At 44.0% G+C, this 18,627-nt stretch overlaps 1 protein-coding gene across 4 annotated transcripts in view; it reads right to left on the bottom strand.

The window, feature by feature from the left end:
- Window positions 1-28: 28 nt before the first annotated feature.
- The window catches only part of klf3 (Kruppel like factor 3 (basic)), a 22,024-nt gene continuing 3,425 nt past the window's right edge, over window positions 29-18,627 (bottom strand). For 2 of the 4 annotated variants that reach the window (XM_083765497.1, XM_083765499.1), the window contains exons 2-7: window positions 9,682-9,742; window positions 8,097-8,585; window positions 7,460-7,658; window positions 6,280-6,427; window positions 2,780-2,946; window positions 29-2,600 (exon numbers count right to left, since the gene is read on the bottom strand). In XM_083765497.1, coding sequence (XP_083621623.1) covers window positions 2,419-2,600; window positions 2,780-2,946; window positions 6,280-6,427; window positions 7,460-7,658; window positions 8,097-8,585; window positions 9,682-9,720 — 1,224 coding nt within the window. In that variant the 5' untranslated portion in view covers window positions 9,721-9,742 and the 3' untranslated portion in view covers window positions 29-2,418. The remainder of the gene's footprint in view (window positions 2,601-2,779; window positions 2,947-6,279; window positions 6,428-7,459; window positions 7,659-8,096; window positions 8,586-9,681; window positions 9,743-18,627) is intronic. The other 2 variants (XM_083765498.1, XM_083765496.1) reach the window with 1 other exon arrangement.

The raw sequence follows: 18,627 nt of genomic DNA, 5'->3' as shown, positions 1-18,627 counted from the left end.
CACACACACACACCAAAGTGGGGATGCATTAAAGTTCTGCAAATATTGTCACTTTTATTAAATGTATGAATATCTTAAATGATAAAATGATATGCAAAACTGCAAATAAATCTGTACAGTATATGTTCACAGTTTAATATGTTCCCTTTGAATTGCCAACTTAGATTAAGAGAGATTTCATATAGTCACATATAGTCACAACTTTATAGAAATGTATAATATCCATTGTTATGATCAAAACCATGCTTAATAAAAAACCTTTAATTGCCCTTTCAGTCTAATAATCACTTATAAAATATATTACAACTTATAGAATTTAGGGAGATACAAAAAGACAAACTTACACACTAAGGTTAAAAATTACCAGGAGAGGTTATAGATCACTTAAGATGCTACATTCAGAGAGAGAGAGAGGGAGAGGGAGAGAGAGTGCGTGCGTGCGTGTGTGCGTGCGTGCGTGCACGAGTGAGAAAGAGAGAGAGATTTCATGAGGATGTGAGGCATGGAAAATGGGTCTCTCCCTCTCCTGGAATAAAAATGCCAGAAAATGACACAATACTAAGAATTACCCTGGTGAATATTTCAAATCAAGCCGATCGATAAAACCATCAATAAAGCTACATTTATGTGACTATTAATAAATGTTTGGCTTTGGGAATGTTTTTTTTTTTTTAATAAAGTGCACATTCTCCTGAAGACATACGTACAATTAAGCTCTTGTGTACAAAGTTTGTTTTGTTCAACAGAAGTTGAAAAAATATATATATATAGTTTTGCTCCAAAACATTGCCACTTTCTCTTGCTATTTGTTGTAATAATTTATCATTTCGCTCACATCAAAGTGAAAACACTTTTCCTACCTACCTTGAGATGTATGTTAATTACATACAATTTACAAAACTTGGGTTAGGATTAGGGTTAGGGTAACCCTAACCCTTGAAACAGGCTAATGACACAGGGACTTGCTTTGCTTTCCAAAATGGACGTACTGAATAGTGGTTTGGAATAAAACCCTGCACCTTCTGGTGACCCCCCCCAAAAAAAATACACAAATCAAGAGCAACATTCCCTGCTTTGCAACTTGCACCCCACCCCCCTTTATAAAAAGTGTCATAAGATAGAAAAAGAATACCACTGTGCCACATAAAAAACCCTCCAAAACAAAGATATATCATAGATACATACACTTGACATAAGACATATACATTTCTTTGCTTTTACCCTAAAACCAAGCGACTGGTCTCTTTCCTTACCGTACAATAATGCCCCTGCGTATATCAACTTAGATTTCACATTTCTCAACGCAACGATAAGAACACTTCACTCTGTGAACGGTGAGATCCCAATTTCAACCCAACTAACAAAAACCAAGGAGACTACTACAACTAAGTGCCCGCTTTCTGTTGATTGTGTAGGTGTGTGCGTATGAGTATGTGTGTGCGTGCACGACTGCACTGCATGTACTGTACATGTACACGAGAGAAAGAGGAAGAGATAGACACAGCTCAAAAGTGTGTATACGGTCTAATACGCGTACAAGTTTGATGACATTCTTCATGGTACTGCATTGAGCTGGTATAGAGGCAGATGAGCTGTGCAGTACTACTAGCAATAAAGGGAAAGTACTGGTGATGTTTGTGTATGACACAATGTATACAGTAAGTATCATGTGACATATACATTCTGAAAAAGTTTTCCTGCTCAGGAAAACATAGCCATTTCACATTATACTGGTTTAGCTGGCATAAAGAAATGTGTGTGCGTGTGCGCGTGTTTAATGAAGCTTTACGTATAAAATATCATTTTGACCGAGTTCATCTGCTTGAAGAAAAATAAGAGCTTATTTGTGAAGCTTAAGAATGCTGTGTGTGTGTGTGTGTGTGTGTGTGTGTGTGTGTGTGTGTGTGTGTGTGTGTGTGTGTGTGTGTGTGTGTGTGTGTGTGTCTTTGTCATACTGTAAAATGGGACATTGATGTACTGTAGTTTGGTTCTCTGGCCTGAAGAGGGTGCTGCTCTCAGACCAGCTGAGATCCTGCAGCCTCTCTGCTAAAACTTGCCCGGGCTCTTCTTTGCGTCAGAGGTCAGAGTTTAGCGCCTCCTCCTGTTCATAATGTCAGAAGGATCTCCTACTAAAATGTACTCAGGGAACCAAAAAGGTAACTACTACATGATAGAGCAGATGGATGGAGGAATGGATGGATGGATGGTTGGGTGACGCCAGCTCTTAAAAGAGGTGAAAAGGGCTTGGACCTGCACCCTGAGGAACTCCTCCTCTAACTCTGCGCCGGTCCCATGGTCAAAGTCAGATCCTAAACTCCTCCTGGCTCCTAAAACGTTGTGCAGTCCACCACCACGACGGCTGGCATGAGCTGTGCTACAGTCACGTGGCATTCCCAGGTGGTCGCGCTGCGCGTGTCTTTACACCAAGAGGTGGCGTTTCTTGTGCAGCGCCAGGTGGTCAGAGCGGGAGAAGCTGCGCTCGCAGTCGGGACATTGGAACGGTTTGACGCCCGTGTGCTTGCGGAAGTGTCTCGTCAGTTCGTCCGACCGGGCAAACTTCCACGTGCAGCCTTCCCACGTGCACTTGTACGGCTTCTCGCCTTGAGAAGGACAGTAGGCAGAACACACAGCAGACAAGGAAGGGAGATGAACAGAAGGTTAGTAAGGGTGTAAAACTGTAGTACTCACAGACACAGAAAGCTGCCTATAAAAAGTGTTTATTTTAATATTAAATATTACTTTCGACAACTGTCTTTTCTACCTTACAGTAGGATCTCACCTGTGTGTGTCCTGCGGTGTGCTTTGAGGTGGGAGCTTTTAGTGTACACTTTATTACAGCCTCCAAAATCACAGCAGTGAATTCGTCGCTTCTTCAGTGAATCTGGAGAGTCGACTGGGAGCGGGTGCTTACTGCCAGAGTGGACTATTACTGATGGGTTGTTACCCCTGGTGAGAGAGAGAGAGAGAGAGAGAGAGAGATTAGAATAGATTACGGCTTTCTATTCAGGTGTTGTCTTTGAACAGCAGGGGGTGCTGGTGTGTAATTCTAGTGTGTTGATCAAAGCCATCGCTGATCTCGATCTAGAGAGATTGTGTGAGAGAGGGGGGGGGGGGGGGGGGGTGGAGTGAGAGATAGCCTAGCTATTCCACCCACACAATAACCTGGCAAATGCTGAGTAGAAACACTGCTTGTCAGCGCAATAACCCCCATACAACAGAATAAAATAAAATAGTGTAATAATACACATCCAAAGGCCAACGAAGCACTTCTTCCACACTGCTTATGCACATTGCTCGCGCACGTGTGCGTGTGTGTGTGTGTGTGTCTGTGTGCGTGTGTGTGTGTGTGTGCGTGTGTGATAATAATGTGTGCGTGCACATGTACATGTGTAAGATGTTAAGTGTTGAAATATGAATCCTTCACAGTACAGTTCTGTGTAAAAATAGAGATATATATAATAAAGAGAATATCAGAGAGAGAGAGAGAGAGACGCGCACACACACGCACAGTCGCGCGCACACACACACACACACACACACACACACACACACACACACACACACACACTACACTTACTTCCCGGAACCCATCATTACGTACATTACATTACATACATTACAACCTGACCTATTTCTCAATACCCTCATGTTTACATTGTCGATGATATGTGACTGTGTTTTGAGGGGCGGAATTGTGACAGCCATGTACACGCCCACTTCCTGTTAAGGATCCAGTTATCTGGCATAGTGACAACGCAGGCAGCCGGTAGAACAGCCACGAAACCCTGACAACCTCCGGAGGGAGAACAGAGCCTGCACGCACGCGCACGCACACTATTATCACTCTTCATACACATCTCACATTGTATAAGCAATGGAGACTATGCTTTCAGTATTTTTGTGTTTTATCCTTTCGATGGGGATGTGTAAATGTATGTATTTCTGTCAATAAACATATCAATCAATAAATCACCACATTATCGACCATAATATTCCGTAATATTCACACTCTGTTTGGAAGTACTTATGACACAAACAGCTGTTTAAACCAACGTGAATAAAGTAAAATAAGAAATAAAACACGGTGTGACAGTGTGCAGACCAAAAGTCTGAACCCTAAAACAGCCTCTTGAAAAGTGAGCAGAAATGTCCTCACTTTGCATAATTTATCACATCTTCCTATCCTTCTGAGGACGTTTGGTTCTCATAAAGATAGCTCTACAAGTAGCACACGAATGTAAACCCAAATAAGGAAGTCCTTCCACTCACTCACACACAAACAACACATGACCCCAACCCAGCCCAGCCCAACCCAACCCCCCACCCAACCACACACAGAAAAACAAGAACCAACTGGCAACATTCCATCATTACGGTCTCCCTCTCCCCATAATTGCTCTTTCTAGGAAATAAGCCACATCGTCGTATGGCGGTGTCACATGTCGGACATACCTGATCTACAAGCCGACAGCGTGGCGTGTCCGCGACGTGTCGTGGGCTTGTAGATTGGGTATGTTCAGTGCGTGGCGACGTCGACGGGAGAACATGAAAGAACAGAGATTAAGAGGAAGATGAAGAGGAGCCGAGTAGCACGAGGAGGAAGAGGAAGTGATGAGGAGGAGGAAGTACAAAATGGAAGGATGGGGGGGGGGGGGGGGGGGGTTGGGGTGGTGGGGGGGGGGGTAAAGTCAGGACAATGAAACAGGCAGGAAGTCCCGAACCAGCAGGAAGTGGAGGTGGAAGAAGCAGGAAGCGTAGGAGGAGGTTGTCAGAAAGGCCTTCACATGGGTTCATGTCTACATTCAGGGAAGTGAGAATTAATTGATTGCTCAGGATTTGACTATGTCCCAACCGTAAGATCTTATATACAAAACAAATACATAACATAACGGGTGCATTTTGTTTACTGTACAGGTATGTGTACAGAAGAATAAGAGTAGTGGGTAACTGTACAGTGTACACATAGACTTGTTGGTATATGTGTCTGGGAATGCAGGGTCTATGTTTGTATTTCAAGTCAAGTGTGTTATTGTTGTGACAGCTATTCTCTATAGCCCTTTGTGTTGTTAAATTATTCTAAAGTCACCTCACCTCGCATTCCTTTCAACACTGTGACAGAAAGCGTCAACTTAACATGGGCCAGGTGAGGGACTAACTACTGCAGTGTATCAGTACAAGAAAACGGTCTGCCCTGCTATAGAAAGAAGATAAAAAGATGAAGAATCGGAAACTGAAATGAAATGATAGCACTTAGCCATATCTCTCCTGACCAGGAGTTGTCCATTTCTTTTAGGGCACAAAGGCCAAATGTCAGGGCAGGAAGGCCATCAAATAGATTTTTACTCCATTGAAATAATGAATTCAGGGGTTAAGGATGATTAAATGTAATATTCTTTAATAGTCTTTTGCAACTCTGCAAGTTCAACAAGGTAGAAGCGTTCACGTCGCGATCCCTGTCAAGTAATACTTGTTAACACTTGCTATTACTTGCGAATTCTACCAAACACTTTGAAGCCGAGCCGAAAGACAAGCCTGACCAAAAGCTCAAAGAATGCCAGTGAAATCAATAAATTGTGGTATTTACAATCTCATTCATGCCCAGCCCTGTACCTACCAAAGTTACTGGATTGGTTTAAAGATGGGGACTCAGTGGAGTTAAGAATTCAGAATCTAAACAAAAGACACTGGTGTCTACGTGACAAGAAAGAGACACTGGCAGAGGCGAAACTTGCATAGGGTTGCAATAGGGGGCTAGGGGGCCCCCGGTGTCCTGGAGTCGCTTCCTCCTCCCGTCAGTGACGTGGCCTCCTCCAGTCACTGACAGGAGGAGGAAGCGACGCCCGGCCGTCGGGAGACCCCTCGAACCTGTCAACGTGTGTAGAACATAACAACACCACACCACCAGACTGGACATAAGGAATATACTGTACACAAGACTTTTACAATTTCATCACTCTGTGAGTAATTTAATTGCTGAATGCTGATATGAAAGTTTTCTTTCACATTCTGCACTGCAGCACATGTGATGAATGAGATTGTAGGTAAATATTTGGGCAAAGTAACATATAGAACCGTGCCAGAACCATGCCAAATGGGCCAAATTACCCGACAAATAACCGATTTTCGCACACGTACGCTGTGTGCATGTGTATGAGAGTTTGTGTACGCCGTGTGTTGTGTGTGTGTGTGTGTGTGTGTGTGTGTGTGTGTGTGTGTGTGTGTGTGTGTGTGTGTGTGCGTGTGTGTGTGCGTGCATGTGTATACCACTGAGTGACTCACTCGCTATAGGTACGTGGTATACTGATGACTGGGTGTGATGTCATCTCGTGGCTGTTGTAGGAGTCATGAGTGTGCTCAGGGCGAGGCTCTGTTTTGATTGGCTTCTGAAGTTCGGGGGCGTCGTCTTCCATGGCCTTCATACAGAGTGCTGGAAAGATCACACACAAAAAGATACTGTAGGTCAAGGACTGTTACATTAAGCCATGAGTGGATCATGCTTACATCAGGGGGGGTGGCAAACCACCTCTTTTTGATCCATTTATGAAAAAACAACATACCTTTAAATTATTTAATGTGAAATTAATGTTAACATTAAATCATTTTTAAATCATGTTAATGTTAATGAATGTTAAATTATTGACTATGTTATTACTTGCGCAAGCAAAGCACTCAATCAGAAGTGGTATGTATGTATGTATGTATGGTGGTCGTGGTAGTCATGGTGGTCATATTGTATAACTCATAATTGGCTGTTGATGGTGACGTAATTAAGATATTTTCAATGTCTGGTGGGCTTGTGACATGGTCTCTCGAGACTGAAGGCCGCTACTACTACGACTACTACTACGACTACGTAATTACGTCATCATCAACAGCCAATTATATGTTATAGAATATGACCACCATGACCACAGTATACTACTTTCAAGTTACATCTTTATACTCAGATGTATACATACATAACCTTTTGCTCACCCGACATTGAAACATATCTTAATTACGTCATCATCAACATCCAATTATAAGTTATAGAATATGACCACCATGACCTGTTCCCATGACCTGTTCCCATGACCTGTTCCCAGACCTGTTCCCAGACCAAATGACATGTTCCCATGACAGGGAACAGGGCAGCGGTGGCCTAAGGGTTAGAGGAGCGCCCTTGTTGCCGAAAGGTTGCCGGTTCGATTCCCCAGACGGGCAGGAAGAATCTGGGTCGGGAAGTGATTGTCATCACTCACCCAACACCGCCGAATTGCCCTTGAACAAGGCACTGAACCCCCCAACTACTCCAGTGGAGCTGCTTAGTCAACAGCATAAAGACTGTGGTTGTACTGGTCAGCTACCAGGTTTTAATGTGTGTGTCTCTATGTGCACATGTGAAAATGAGCACTTGTGCTCAGCTACTACCCTGGGTAAATAAAGGTTTTTAGAGAGAAAGCGCCTCTGTCTGTCCTACCCGTCTTGTGCTCGCGGCCTCCTCCTCCCTGTTGCCGCTGGTGGTGGTGATGATGATGATGGTGATGGTGATGCTCGTCGTCGTTGCCGGGGGCGACGCCGCCGGCAACACCGGCGAGCATGATGGGCTGATGCAGGTGCAGCGGCGAGGGGTAGAGCACGGACTGCAGCACCACCGGAGACAGCATGACCCCGGACCCCTGGGGGAAGGAATCAGTGTTGAAACATTTAGATTTTTGTTTAGTCATAGTCTTTTGAATGAAACGTAAATTTAGTTTGAGTTATATTTTGGTCATCTGAAATGTTAGTCTAGTTTTAGTCAACTAAATGTCATATAGGATTTTAGTCGACTGAATCTGCAGTTGATTTAGCCGACTAAAATGTATTTCGGCGGGCCTTGATGTCGTCGTAATGGCTGATTTTGCACTTGGTTGCATGCTGAAAATAGCTGATCTACAAGCTCGGCTATTTTCAGCATGCAAGCATGCATGAAATGACTTGTCTGTTAGTTCTACTGGATCTCTTCTCCACTAATCCCCTCCCTCCCTGACATTTTAGCCTAGGCTTTATTGGTTGGCAAAATTTCGTCATCATAGCTTAGTTTTTTCTTTGGTTTTGCTCAGTGAAAAAAGCCCTACCTGGATGACCCGGGAGCCCGAGCCGATCAGCATGGTGGGGTACTGGAGGGAGGAGGCGGGGTGCAGCGTGATGGGGGGAGAGTGCTGCGGGTGGTGATGGTGATGATGCTGATGCTGCTGCAGATGGAGCTGCCCCGGGGGGCTGCGCCGCGCCGCCACCGCCGCCGCCGGGGACTCGCGGCCCCTCCTGGGACTGTAGGGCGACGGCGGGGAGCTCCGCGAGGAGTCCGGGGAGGAGGCGGAGGAGCAGGGCGGGGACGACGCGGCCGAGGAGGAGGAGGAGGAGCGCTTGCTGAGCGACAGGTCCACCGGCTCCATCTGGCCGTGCACCACGCCCCCCGCGGGGCTGCCGCCGCGCGCCTGCGTGTGCCGCACGGCCGCCGTGTACGCCTGTGTGTGCGTGGGGTGGTAGAGGTGGGCCGTGCCGGCCAGGTGGGAGTAGATCACTCCGTAGGCCTCCGGGGTCTTCACTAATGATGGGTATAGTGACTGAAGGAGAGAGAGAGAGAGAGAGAGAGAGAGAGAGAGAGAGAGGAAACTTTCACATTTCTGTTTCACATTGAATTTAGACCTAGGACCGATTCTAAAAACGCCTTCTAAAACCTAACCTAAGGTTTCTGAAAACATTGAAATACATCAGCATACATCATCTTATTCCGGCCAATCACAATTCTGCGGCCTCACCTTCGTCATCAATGTTTGTGTTACGCAATGTTTGTGTTTACACAAACACTCAAAATTGTCCAATCATTGTCAATGGAATTTTAATGTTTGTGTAGGACAAAGTTTGTGCACACACTATGGACATAGTGAAAATATAAAAAAAGAAAAAATGATGTTGCTACATGTACAGTATAGAAATAACTAATGAGACACAGAGGTAGCTCCCGGATTGTATAACAACGTTGCACCAGGTCAAAATGGCTTAAACTAAAAAACTGGAAAGATGTTTTGACAAGCCGAGGCAGCCAGAACATGTGTGTTTACGACTGTCCAACAGTTATGTCTATGAGCATGTGTGTGTTATTAGCCTACTGGCTGGCAGCGTGCATCCATTGTATGCAAATGTCCGGTGTACAGAAGCCTGTTTGTCCAGGAAGAGCTGGAATGTGGGAACCAGCCTGTCTAGACACATGGTGGTTGTGTGCGTGTGTACGCATGTGCGCTTGCATGCGTGCGTGTGTACGCATGTGCGCGCGTGCATGCGTGCGTGTGCGCACGCGCGCGTGTGTGTGTGTGTACATGTGTGAGATTAAGCAGGTTAGGTTTACTGTATGGTGGTAAGAAACATGCCCAGGCTTGTTGTGCTTTGTACAACATTGTACCAAATGCACACCAAGAGTCAATTTGGGTCAGTTTTTACACCCTCACTTAAACACTTAAGTCCTATAATATACTTCATAAAAACAGATCTACACAACGCATCACATCGTGGCACATTGTGAGCCCGTATAGTCCCGCTATTGTCACCCATAATCATCATGACATGCCCAGAACAGGAAGACGCCAAGACGCCAAACCAAAGAGGTTAAATTGTGTGCTCCCTCAGCGACAACAGAGAGGAAAACATGAAAAGCACTCGTACCTCCATTTCTGTCTTCAGTGCGTAGTCATACATCAGCATGGCTGCAGAGGCCAAACTCCTGCTGGAAACAAGGGAGACAAACAATCATCAGTCACATTCTGAAACATAACCATTATTAATAGCGTACCCAGCATTCTCTTTAAAACACCCATTCACACACACACACACACACACACACACACACACACACACACACACACACACACACACAGTCACTAGGTTAATGACTGGGAGTGTGGACTAAAGTCTTACGGAAGGATCACGCCGCTCTCCGTAAATCACTGTTGAAGCGGTTGAAAATCTGCTATTTTTGCTTTTGGAGAGTGCCGTGGTCATACAAAGATGTATAATTAGCCTCAGGGCTGGTGGTCACTGTTGTGAACTAAAGTTGTCACCGTTTTTTTATCTCAATTTTAAATATTTTATCCCACGATTTTGCAACCCATATTTTCACCAGGTGCCAATTGAATAAACTGTAATACTGGGCGCAACTCTTCCTTTGCCTGGGGAGAGCCCCGAACAGATTTTTGTTGATGTACATTTTTCAAAAGGTAAATATTGCCAATTCAAAATAAGCTATTCCCACACATACAGAAAAGGACATAAATTGCGCCACTTCTCCGCTGCATTTTGCAATGTATGCGACGCACGCAAACACCCACAGGCAGAAAGAAAAGACACATAGGCACTTAGGCAGACAAGACAAAGAGACACTTTTTGTGATGACACCCGATTGGAATCTAGCCCTCTTTCACAAAAAAAGAAGAAAGAAGCGAGAGGGAAGTGATGAAAAGTTAACTACTATAACTAGAGGGTTTGACGTTAAGTATACTGTAGCAGAGAGGAGGCTGCTTGTGTGTGTGTGTGTGTGTGTGTGTGTGTGTGTGTGTAGTGTACACAGTACAGTACAGTACATGCGTGTAGCCGTGTACTGTACGTACATCTCCATGAATAACGTCAGACAATTTGCATATGATATTTTCATATCCTCTCCTCCTATACTGCACTCTCTCGTTCTCTGCTCCAGGCCTCTTGCGTACATAACGTCGTTCTCACACTGTCAAGTCTTTCATCTTCAGAACCATGTGTCCTTTGACCCTTTCAGCAGCACACAGAGGCTACTTCAAAGACATGACGACAACATGGACAGAGTCAGAGAAGCACACGGAGGCTACTTCAAAGACATGACGACAACATGGACAGAGTCAGAGAAGCACACAGAGGCTACTTCAAAGACATGACGACAACATGGACAGAGTCAGAGAAGCACACAGAGGCTATTTCAAAGACATGACGACAACATGGACAGAGTCAGAGAAACACACGGAGGCTACTTCAAAGACATGACGACAACATGGACAGAGTCAGAGAAGCACACAGAGGCTACTTCAAAGACATGACGACAACATGGACAGTCAGAGAAGCACACGGAGGCTACTTCAAAGACATGACGACAACATGGACAGAGTCAGAGAAGCACACAGAGGCTACTTCAAAGACATGACGACAACATGGACAGAGTCAGAGAAGCACACAGAGGCTACTTCAAAGACATGACGACAACATGGACAGTCAGAGAAGCACACAGAGGCTACTTCAAAGACATGACGACAACATGGACAGAGTCAGAGAAGCACACAGAGGCTACTTCAAAGACATGACGACAACATGGACAGAGTCAGAGAAGCACACAGAGGCTACTTCAAAGACATGACGACAACATGGACAGAGTCAGAGAAGCACACGGAGGCTACTTCAAAGACATGACGACAACATGGACAGAGTCAGAGAAGCACACAGAGGCTACTTCAAAGACATGACGACAACATGGACAGAGTCAGAGAAGCCTGCACACAAGATGCTGGCGCTGCGACTCTGCGAGGTCAAAGTGGACCCACACGTCACTGTAATGTCACAAACAACAACTATGTCACTGATCACATGACCCCAACTTCTAGACCTCCAGTTCTTGGTAGAACAGAATGGAGGGCCTTTTTTAAAATTATTTCCACAGTCTCTAAGGTATATTAATGACATAGTTCAATGTTGAAAATGAGTAGTATTCCCCTTTAAGACTGAGGATTGTACCGTGAATTAAGCCCAAAACAGATCATCAGTTGCAACTCCTTGCAGCAACAAAACCGTTTTAAGGTCAACCACACAAATGCAACTCCTTGCAGCAATGAAACTGTTTTAAGGTCAACCACACCAATGCAACCACTTGTTGCAAGGAGTGGTGTGGTTTGGGCATTAGAAACCAAATACCACACACAGTAACCACTTCAGCACATTTCGGCCATTTGAAAATAGACAATCCGCAAGCTCACAATGCGTCGCATCGTCGTGACGCATTGTGAGCTTGTAGATCTGTTAAATATTTGTATACATTTGAAAACTTGAAATGAGACATTCTGCATTACTGCATATTGCAGTACTTTAACTTTTGGTATACTTTAAGTACATTTCGATGCCAATATATTTTAACTTCTGGACTTTTACTTGTAATGGAGTATTTCTATATGGCAGTATTGATACTTTTACTTTAGAAAACATTTTGACTTTTTGAGTTTTTCCACCACTGCAGTTTTTTTGACAACCAGGCTAAATTCATTTTCACTCCGGGAGCTCACCATTAACTGTAGCGTGTGCACGACCGCCCAACGTGCATGCATGTGCAAAAACACAGGCATGATGAGCGAGCGCACGTGCAGTCGTGCACAGTCACGCACATACGCTGCCACGGCCACCATGCCGCTGCCACGGCTCCATCACCTGAGGCTCTGTCAATTACACTGTGTTTTGAGACGGAGAAGAAAGTCAAGAAAAAGGATGAGGTTTCACAGCTTTCAAAGGTCCAGGTGTGCTTATGTTGACTGTGTGTTGTGTGTGTAGTATAGGTGCATGTGTGTGTCTGTGTGTATGTGCGTGCGTGCATACTGTACGTGCAAGTATGGCGTTCCATAGTGCGTGCGTGCGTGCGTGGAAAAAGTACTTTTTACTTAAGTAAAAGTATCAATACTGCAATGTAGAAATAGTCTCTAAGTAAATACAAAGTAAATACAAAAAATAAAATAAAATTACTTGAGTAAAAGTACAGTAGTGTCAATTGTCAAAATATACTTAAAGCACCAAAAGGAAAAGTACTCATTGTGTACTGTAGAATGTCCCATTTCACACGTTCAGAATGTTTAGAAAATAGCCGATCTACAAGCTCACAATGCATCATATTCACAACGTGAGCTTCAAATGACCAACATATATATAGTTGTTTTGTAATAATATTCTTAATCTACAAACCAACTAGTAACTAAAGTTTGCAAATAATTGTAGTGAAGTAAAATTATAATATTTTCCCCTGAGAGGCAGTAGGCAAAAGTATTGAAAATTGGAAATACTCCAGTAAAGTATAACTAAACGTACTTAGTTACTTTTCACCACTGGCAATGATCACATGTATTGCAGAGCCTCTGTGTCTGGCTCTATGTTCACTGATGCATGAAGCTCAACATGAACATTGAAAGAATCTACCCTGAGGCCTAACGTTACCTACCTACCGTACAGTATGTCTCAGTGTTTGTGTGTGTGTCACAATCACTTAGTTACGGTACTTAACATACGGTAGTACTGATCTGAATGATGTATGTGGGAAATACTGTACAATATGTATTGTATATAATACATTATATATATATATATATATATATATATATATATATATAATAGACATATAAAATGTGTGTAACCTGGTTAAGGTCCACAGTCAAGACAGGTTAGCCTTTAATTATTAACTAATTGACGGGAACACAGGCAGACACACCCAATACACGTGCACGCATGCGCACACACACGCATGCACACGCGCACACACACACACACACCAGATGGACCAGAGTCCACGGGCCAATAGGAGAGCACGATGGTGCTTTGGTGATCGGCAGCAGGGCGTGGCCGTGACAACGCCTCACCCTATGCTCCAATAAAACAAAGGAGACTGCAGTGATGTGCATGTGTGTGTGTGTGTGTGTGCGTGCGTGCATGTGTGTGTGTGTGCGTGCGTGCATGTGTGTGTTTAAGGTTACGTGTGCTAATCTGGCTTTGTATTGTCATTATTCAGTAATATAGTTCAACTTGAGGTCGAGCTTTTCTTCTATTCCAGGGTAAACATGGTTCGACGTAACAATATAGGCTAAATACACAGTAAAATCCTCAGTGTTAATCGAACGCTTGATTGCGCTTATGGGTCCATTTTTTCCACTCTCTGGGTTTTAAAGTTAACGCTTCTTTTACAGTGTATAGGACAGGGTACTATGAATAGACCATGAAGTGATAAATTAGGAGATTATGGTCTATAGAATATAGATATTACGCCATACATGCATGGGCAACTGGCGGCCCGGGGGCCACATGCTGCCACCACCTTCACTTATTGTGGCCTCGCCTCAGGTTAATATCGCTATACCGATATATTATTGATTTCAGCTGTAACAATTCCAAACATGACCCGCTGTCTAAATTAGAATTATTAAAAATAAAAATGTTATTGTGTTGTTTCTTGTATGTCCAATGTATTCGAATTTAGTTCAAAAAGTTGTTATGTTACTGTATATTACAATTCAAAAATTTAAAACAATATTCAGGATTTCAATTCAAATATAGCAAAAAAATAGCTCATCTACAAGCTCAAAACACGTTGCAGTGCGACGCGTTTTAAGCTTGTAGATCGGCTATTTTTGCTCCGACCTGTATGCAATGTGGCCCTCTGGAGTGAGTGTGGAAATATAGTGGCCCTTTCCATCGTCAAAGTTGCCCACCCCTGTATTACGCCATCCTGTCCAAGTATAGGTCTTACTTCAACATCATATTCACACAGTGTCCAATTCTACTCTGATAGAGGCTGGAGGTTTCCAACCTCCTGAGTAAAGGCCCTTGCACACACAGTCTGATTTATTTGATACAACGTGCAATGAAAATCTAACTCTTGCACACCAACTCTGAAATGGCTTTCCGACAAGTGGCTCCTACGCGTGTTCTCTTTTTCTTTTATCGCACCCAGTTCGATTCCTGCATTTTGTCAGACAAATGCCATCAGACTCTAAATATAAAGGTCTTGAGACATGAGAGCAAGATGGCCGTCTTCTGAATACTCAGCGCATAGTCGACTCTCCTCAATCCAAATATTAAAATACCATGAAACACGTGCCGCACATACCAGGCTCATACTCATCACGCTCCACCATCTATATTTGCTTGACAGATACATTTATGGACGTGTCACCTTTCTCTACTTAATTGTAAGTAATCATGTCGTTCTTGGGCTGGGACTTGCCCTCGAGATTTATGGTTTGCGTGTGACGTGTGTAGATGTACATGTAGGTATGTACATGTACGTGCAAAACATAACCCTAATAATTATGCCGACATATGCCATAAATTAAGCTGGACTGGTACTGCAGTGGCCCCAGGTAATAGGAAAACTTTTGAAGCTGAAATTAATTTCATCGAAAGTGTCAGAGTGACTGACAGATACCAGATACTGTAACTATCAGCTGATAATCTAACCTGATTCCCAACCTCCTCCCAGTCCCAGCACACACCACACACGGTACAGAACGTCACAAACGTTTGATGAGGCGAGCAGTGTTAATTTCTTTCCCCCACTTACACTAAATGAACACTCAGGCTTGTACTGTGTCCCCTATGCACCTCCTACCCCCCGAAATAACTCACTGTGTGCTGCTTTATTCTCAAGCATTCCATCTGCCACCTTATCATTGACATAGCAGGTAAGATGAACTCACTCGGTTGAAGGTAATTGTGCTGTGCCTAGAAAGCCACAAGCGTGTTAAAACTGGTTCACTGGGCTGAATGAGGTGAAGACGCAGACGCGATGGGTGAACTAGTACTTAAAATAAATAACTGTTTGTTTTGCCTTGCTGGAAGTACCAAAACTGTGGATTAGGGTTTTACCAACACTAACAATACCCTGACAGTCACAGTTAGATAAACTCTGCAAATTATGACTTTAGCATACTCTTCTGTACGCCACTGACTGAGTGTCCTGCCACACTGTACAGTAGGTGAAATGTGAGAGCACATATAATGTAAGTGTTGATCATCCAGACCAGGGATATGCTGTTGTCTGCCTGTGAGTCTGTCCCGACTCCTGGACTCCAAATGTCTTGTGCACAACTTTTGAAATGTATATAAAATGATTACATTTTTAGAAATGAAGTCAATGGGTTTCTGATTGGGCTCCCAAATTGTCACACGAGGTCACATAGATAATATGTCAGAGAGTAAACGTCTGACGTGACATAGCTGACCGATTTATGACACAGGCCGGCTATACATGAAGTCCAAGCTCCACATTGGAGCTATACTATTCCCACGCCGTGGATCCCGAGATCCACATGATTCCATGTTTTGATCCAGACTGACACCTGAGCCACATACTGTAGTGACAGTGTACTGTGCTATCTGAGCCGTTTCAGAATCAGCATCTGCACTTTATAATTTGAGCAGAGCTGGGAGAACTGATCTCAGACCAGTGTTGGACAACAACAGTCCCAAAAAGAGAACCAATCCACACACACACACACACACACACACACACACACACACACAATGACATGAAGGAACTGCCTCCTACTGCTCCTATTTCGTAAATATGTAGCTATACCTGAGTCATAAACTCCAAGCGAATATTTGCTCTGCCGTGCACATAATGTGTGTTTGCGTGTGTCGAGTGTGGTCTGCAAATATTGTCTCTCTGGGTCAGTCGAACTACCGTGTACTCCCCCCAAACCACTCGGCAAACACTGTTACTACACCTCTCTCCACCACCCATAGTCTCTCTGGCTCCATCTTTCCTTATCTCCCTCTGGTTTCCTGCATCTCTCTGTCTCAGTGCTCCTCTCCACCTTTTCTGGATCTGGGCCCACTTGAAAATGGGTTCGTGGCCCACCCATCTGACCACCTAACGCGGCAGTCGTTCGGGCTGCTGTGTTAAGCGGTCAGATGGGTGGGCATGGATGGCATTTAAAGAGCATGTTTATTTATAAAACAATCCATTGTTTTCTGGCTTGGATCAATACTTTACATTGCTATTCATCACAATGAAAAAAGGTTTTAACTAAATGTTGCTCATTTTTAACTCACACGAGTCACGAGCATTATTCAGCTTCCAAAAATATAGGTCTAAGGAGTCTTCCTTACTTATGTGTGCGACAGGTGAGTTTTTTTTCTTCCAGTTTTCCTTTAAATATAACATACCATGACATTTCTTTATTTCTTTCTATTTTAACGTAATTTCTTTTATATTTATGTTATATTATCGATAACATTTGCGCGTGAATCGTCACTGAATTATCATTTCTCTATTGCTACTGTATGCAGCAAGCAATAGAATAGAACAGTGTTTTTCCCAAACAAACACAAATGGAGCTGAAAGGTTTGGGAAGCAGTGTGCTGAATAGAACATGCATTATGACTGTCTTGCTCTCAATCTCTCTCTCTATCCATGTCTCTTTCTCCCTCTCGTTCTGTGTGAAAAGAGCCAAGCATGAATGATATAAAACATCATGTCTGAAGGGGAAAATATTGCGGCTTTAAGTCCCTGGCTACTGACTCAACCACACACGTGCACACAGACACACACACACACAAAGTTTCTGCTTGCTCAACAGAATACACACACTAAATCACTGAAAGTCTAAATTATCACATGCACAAGCACACACACACACACACACACACACACACACACACACACACACACACACACACACACACACACACACACACACACACACACACACACACACACACACACACACACACACACACACACACACACACACACACACACACACACACACACACACACACACACACACACACACACACACACACACACACACACACACACACACACACACACACACACACTAATGGCAACAGGCTGGAGATGATGAGATCACCAGAGAGACCAGAAACCTCCAGACAACAGTTTTGTCCAAGAACACTAGGCCTAACCCCCTCCTCCCAATACACACACGCACACACACCACACCACACACACACACACGGATCTGTGCACGCGATCCGTATGCCACAGCCTCTGATTCTATCTGTCTTTTTTTACCCCCTACTTTTTTTCCAGATTTGTTTTTTCTCTGACTCTTCAAGTGCAATTCTGCAGCACTTCAGCCCCATTCTATCCTTGTTCATTTCACTTCTCATGTTTTGGGTCTTTATCAACTAATAACAGGCTCCTCCGTTTGTTAACAGTAATGAGTACTAATGACAACACAACAATGATACAAACATGACAGTATTTGACGATAGAGAAACACCGCTGCACTGCGGCACTCGTAAAGTATCGCTCTGAGAGTGAAGAAATGGACCCGAGTGAACCCAAATGTGTTGCCTTTGACAACAATGAGGACTTCACTGAGCAGTTGTGGAAGTCGCCACTTGTTCGTTCAAAACTGCAAGGCACTTTGTTTAGCTTGTTCCTCAAGAATCTCCATTAGCTGACGCATGGGCCTCAAGCTACAAGCTTCCTCTATCTCACTGCTCTCTGACCTCCCTTGACCACACACGCGCACGTGCACATGCACACACACACACACACACACACACACACACACAGTTGAGGCTTGTTTATACTTTGTCAAACAAAAATGTAGCGTACGACTTCTACATACACCTATGAATTTGCCGTGGCCTTGTACAGCGTCACAGCACTCTTGGGATTGAGCTCGCTGCAGATCAGTGGTTCTCAAAGTGGGGTCTGGGTCCTTGGGGGGCTTCCAGGGTGTCCACAGCTAGATTATTGGTATAGGGGTGGTCTGTGGCCTAATGTATACTAGACCAGGGATCCTATAAGGTTTGCTAACAACTGCTATAGAATTGCAATCAAGCTCTAACGTTTATAGTTTCCCT

The sequence above is a fragment of the Protomyctophum parallelum genome (genome assembly GCF_964188405.1).
Source record: "Protomyctophum parallelum genome assembly, chromosome: 5".
Taxonomy (NCBI): domain Eukaryota; kingdom Metazoa; phylum Chordata; class Actinopteri; order Myctophiformes; family Myctophidae; genus Protomyctophum; species Protomyctophum parallelum.
This window is presented reverse-complemented; position numbering and strand designations above follow the sequence as displayed.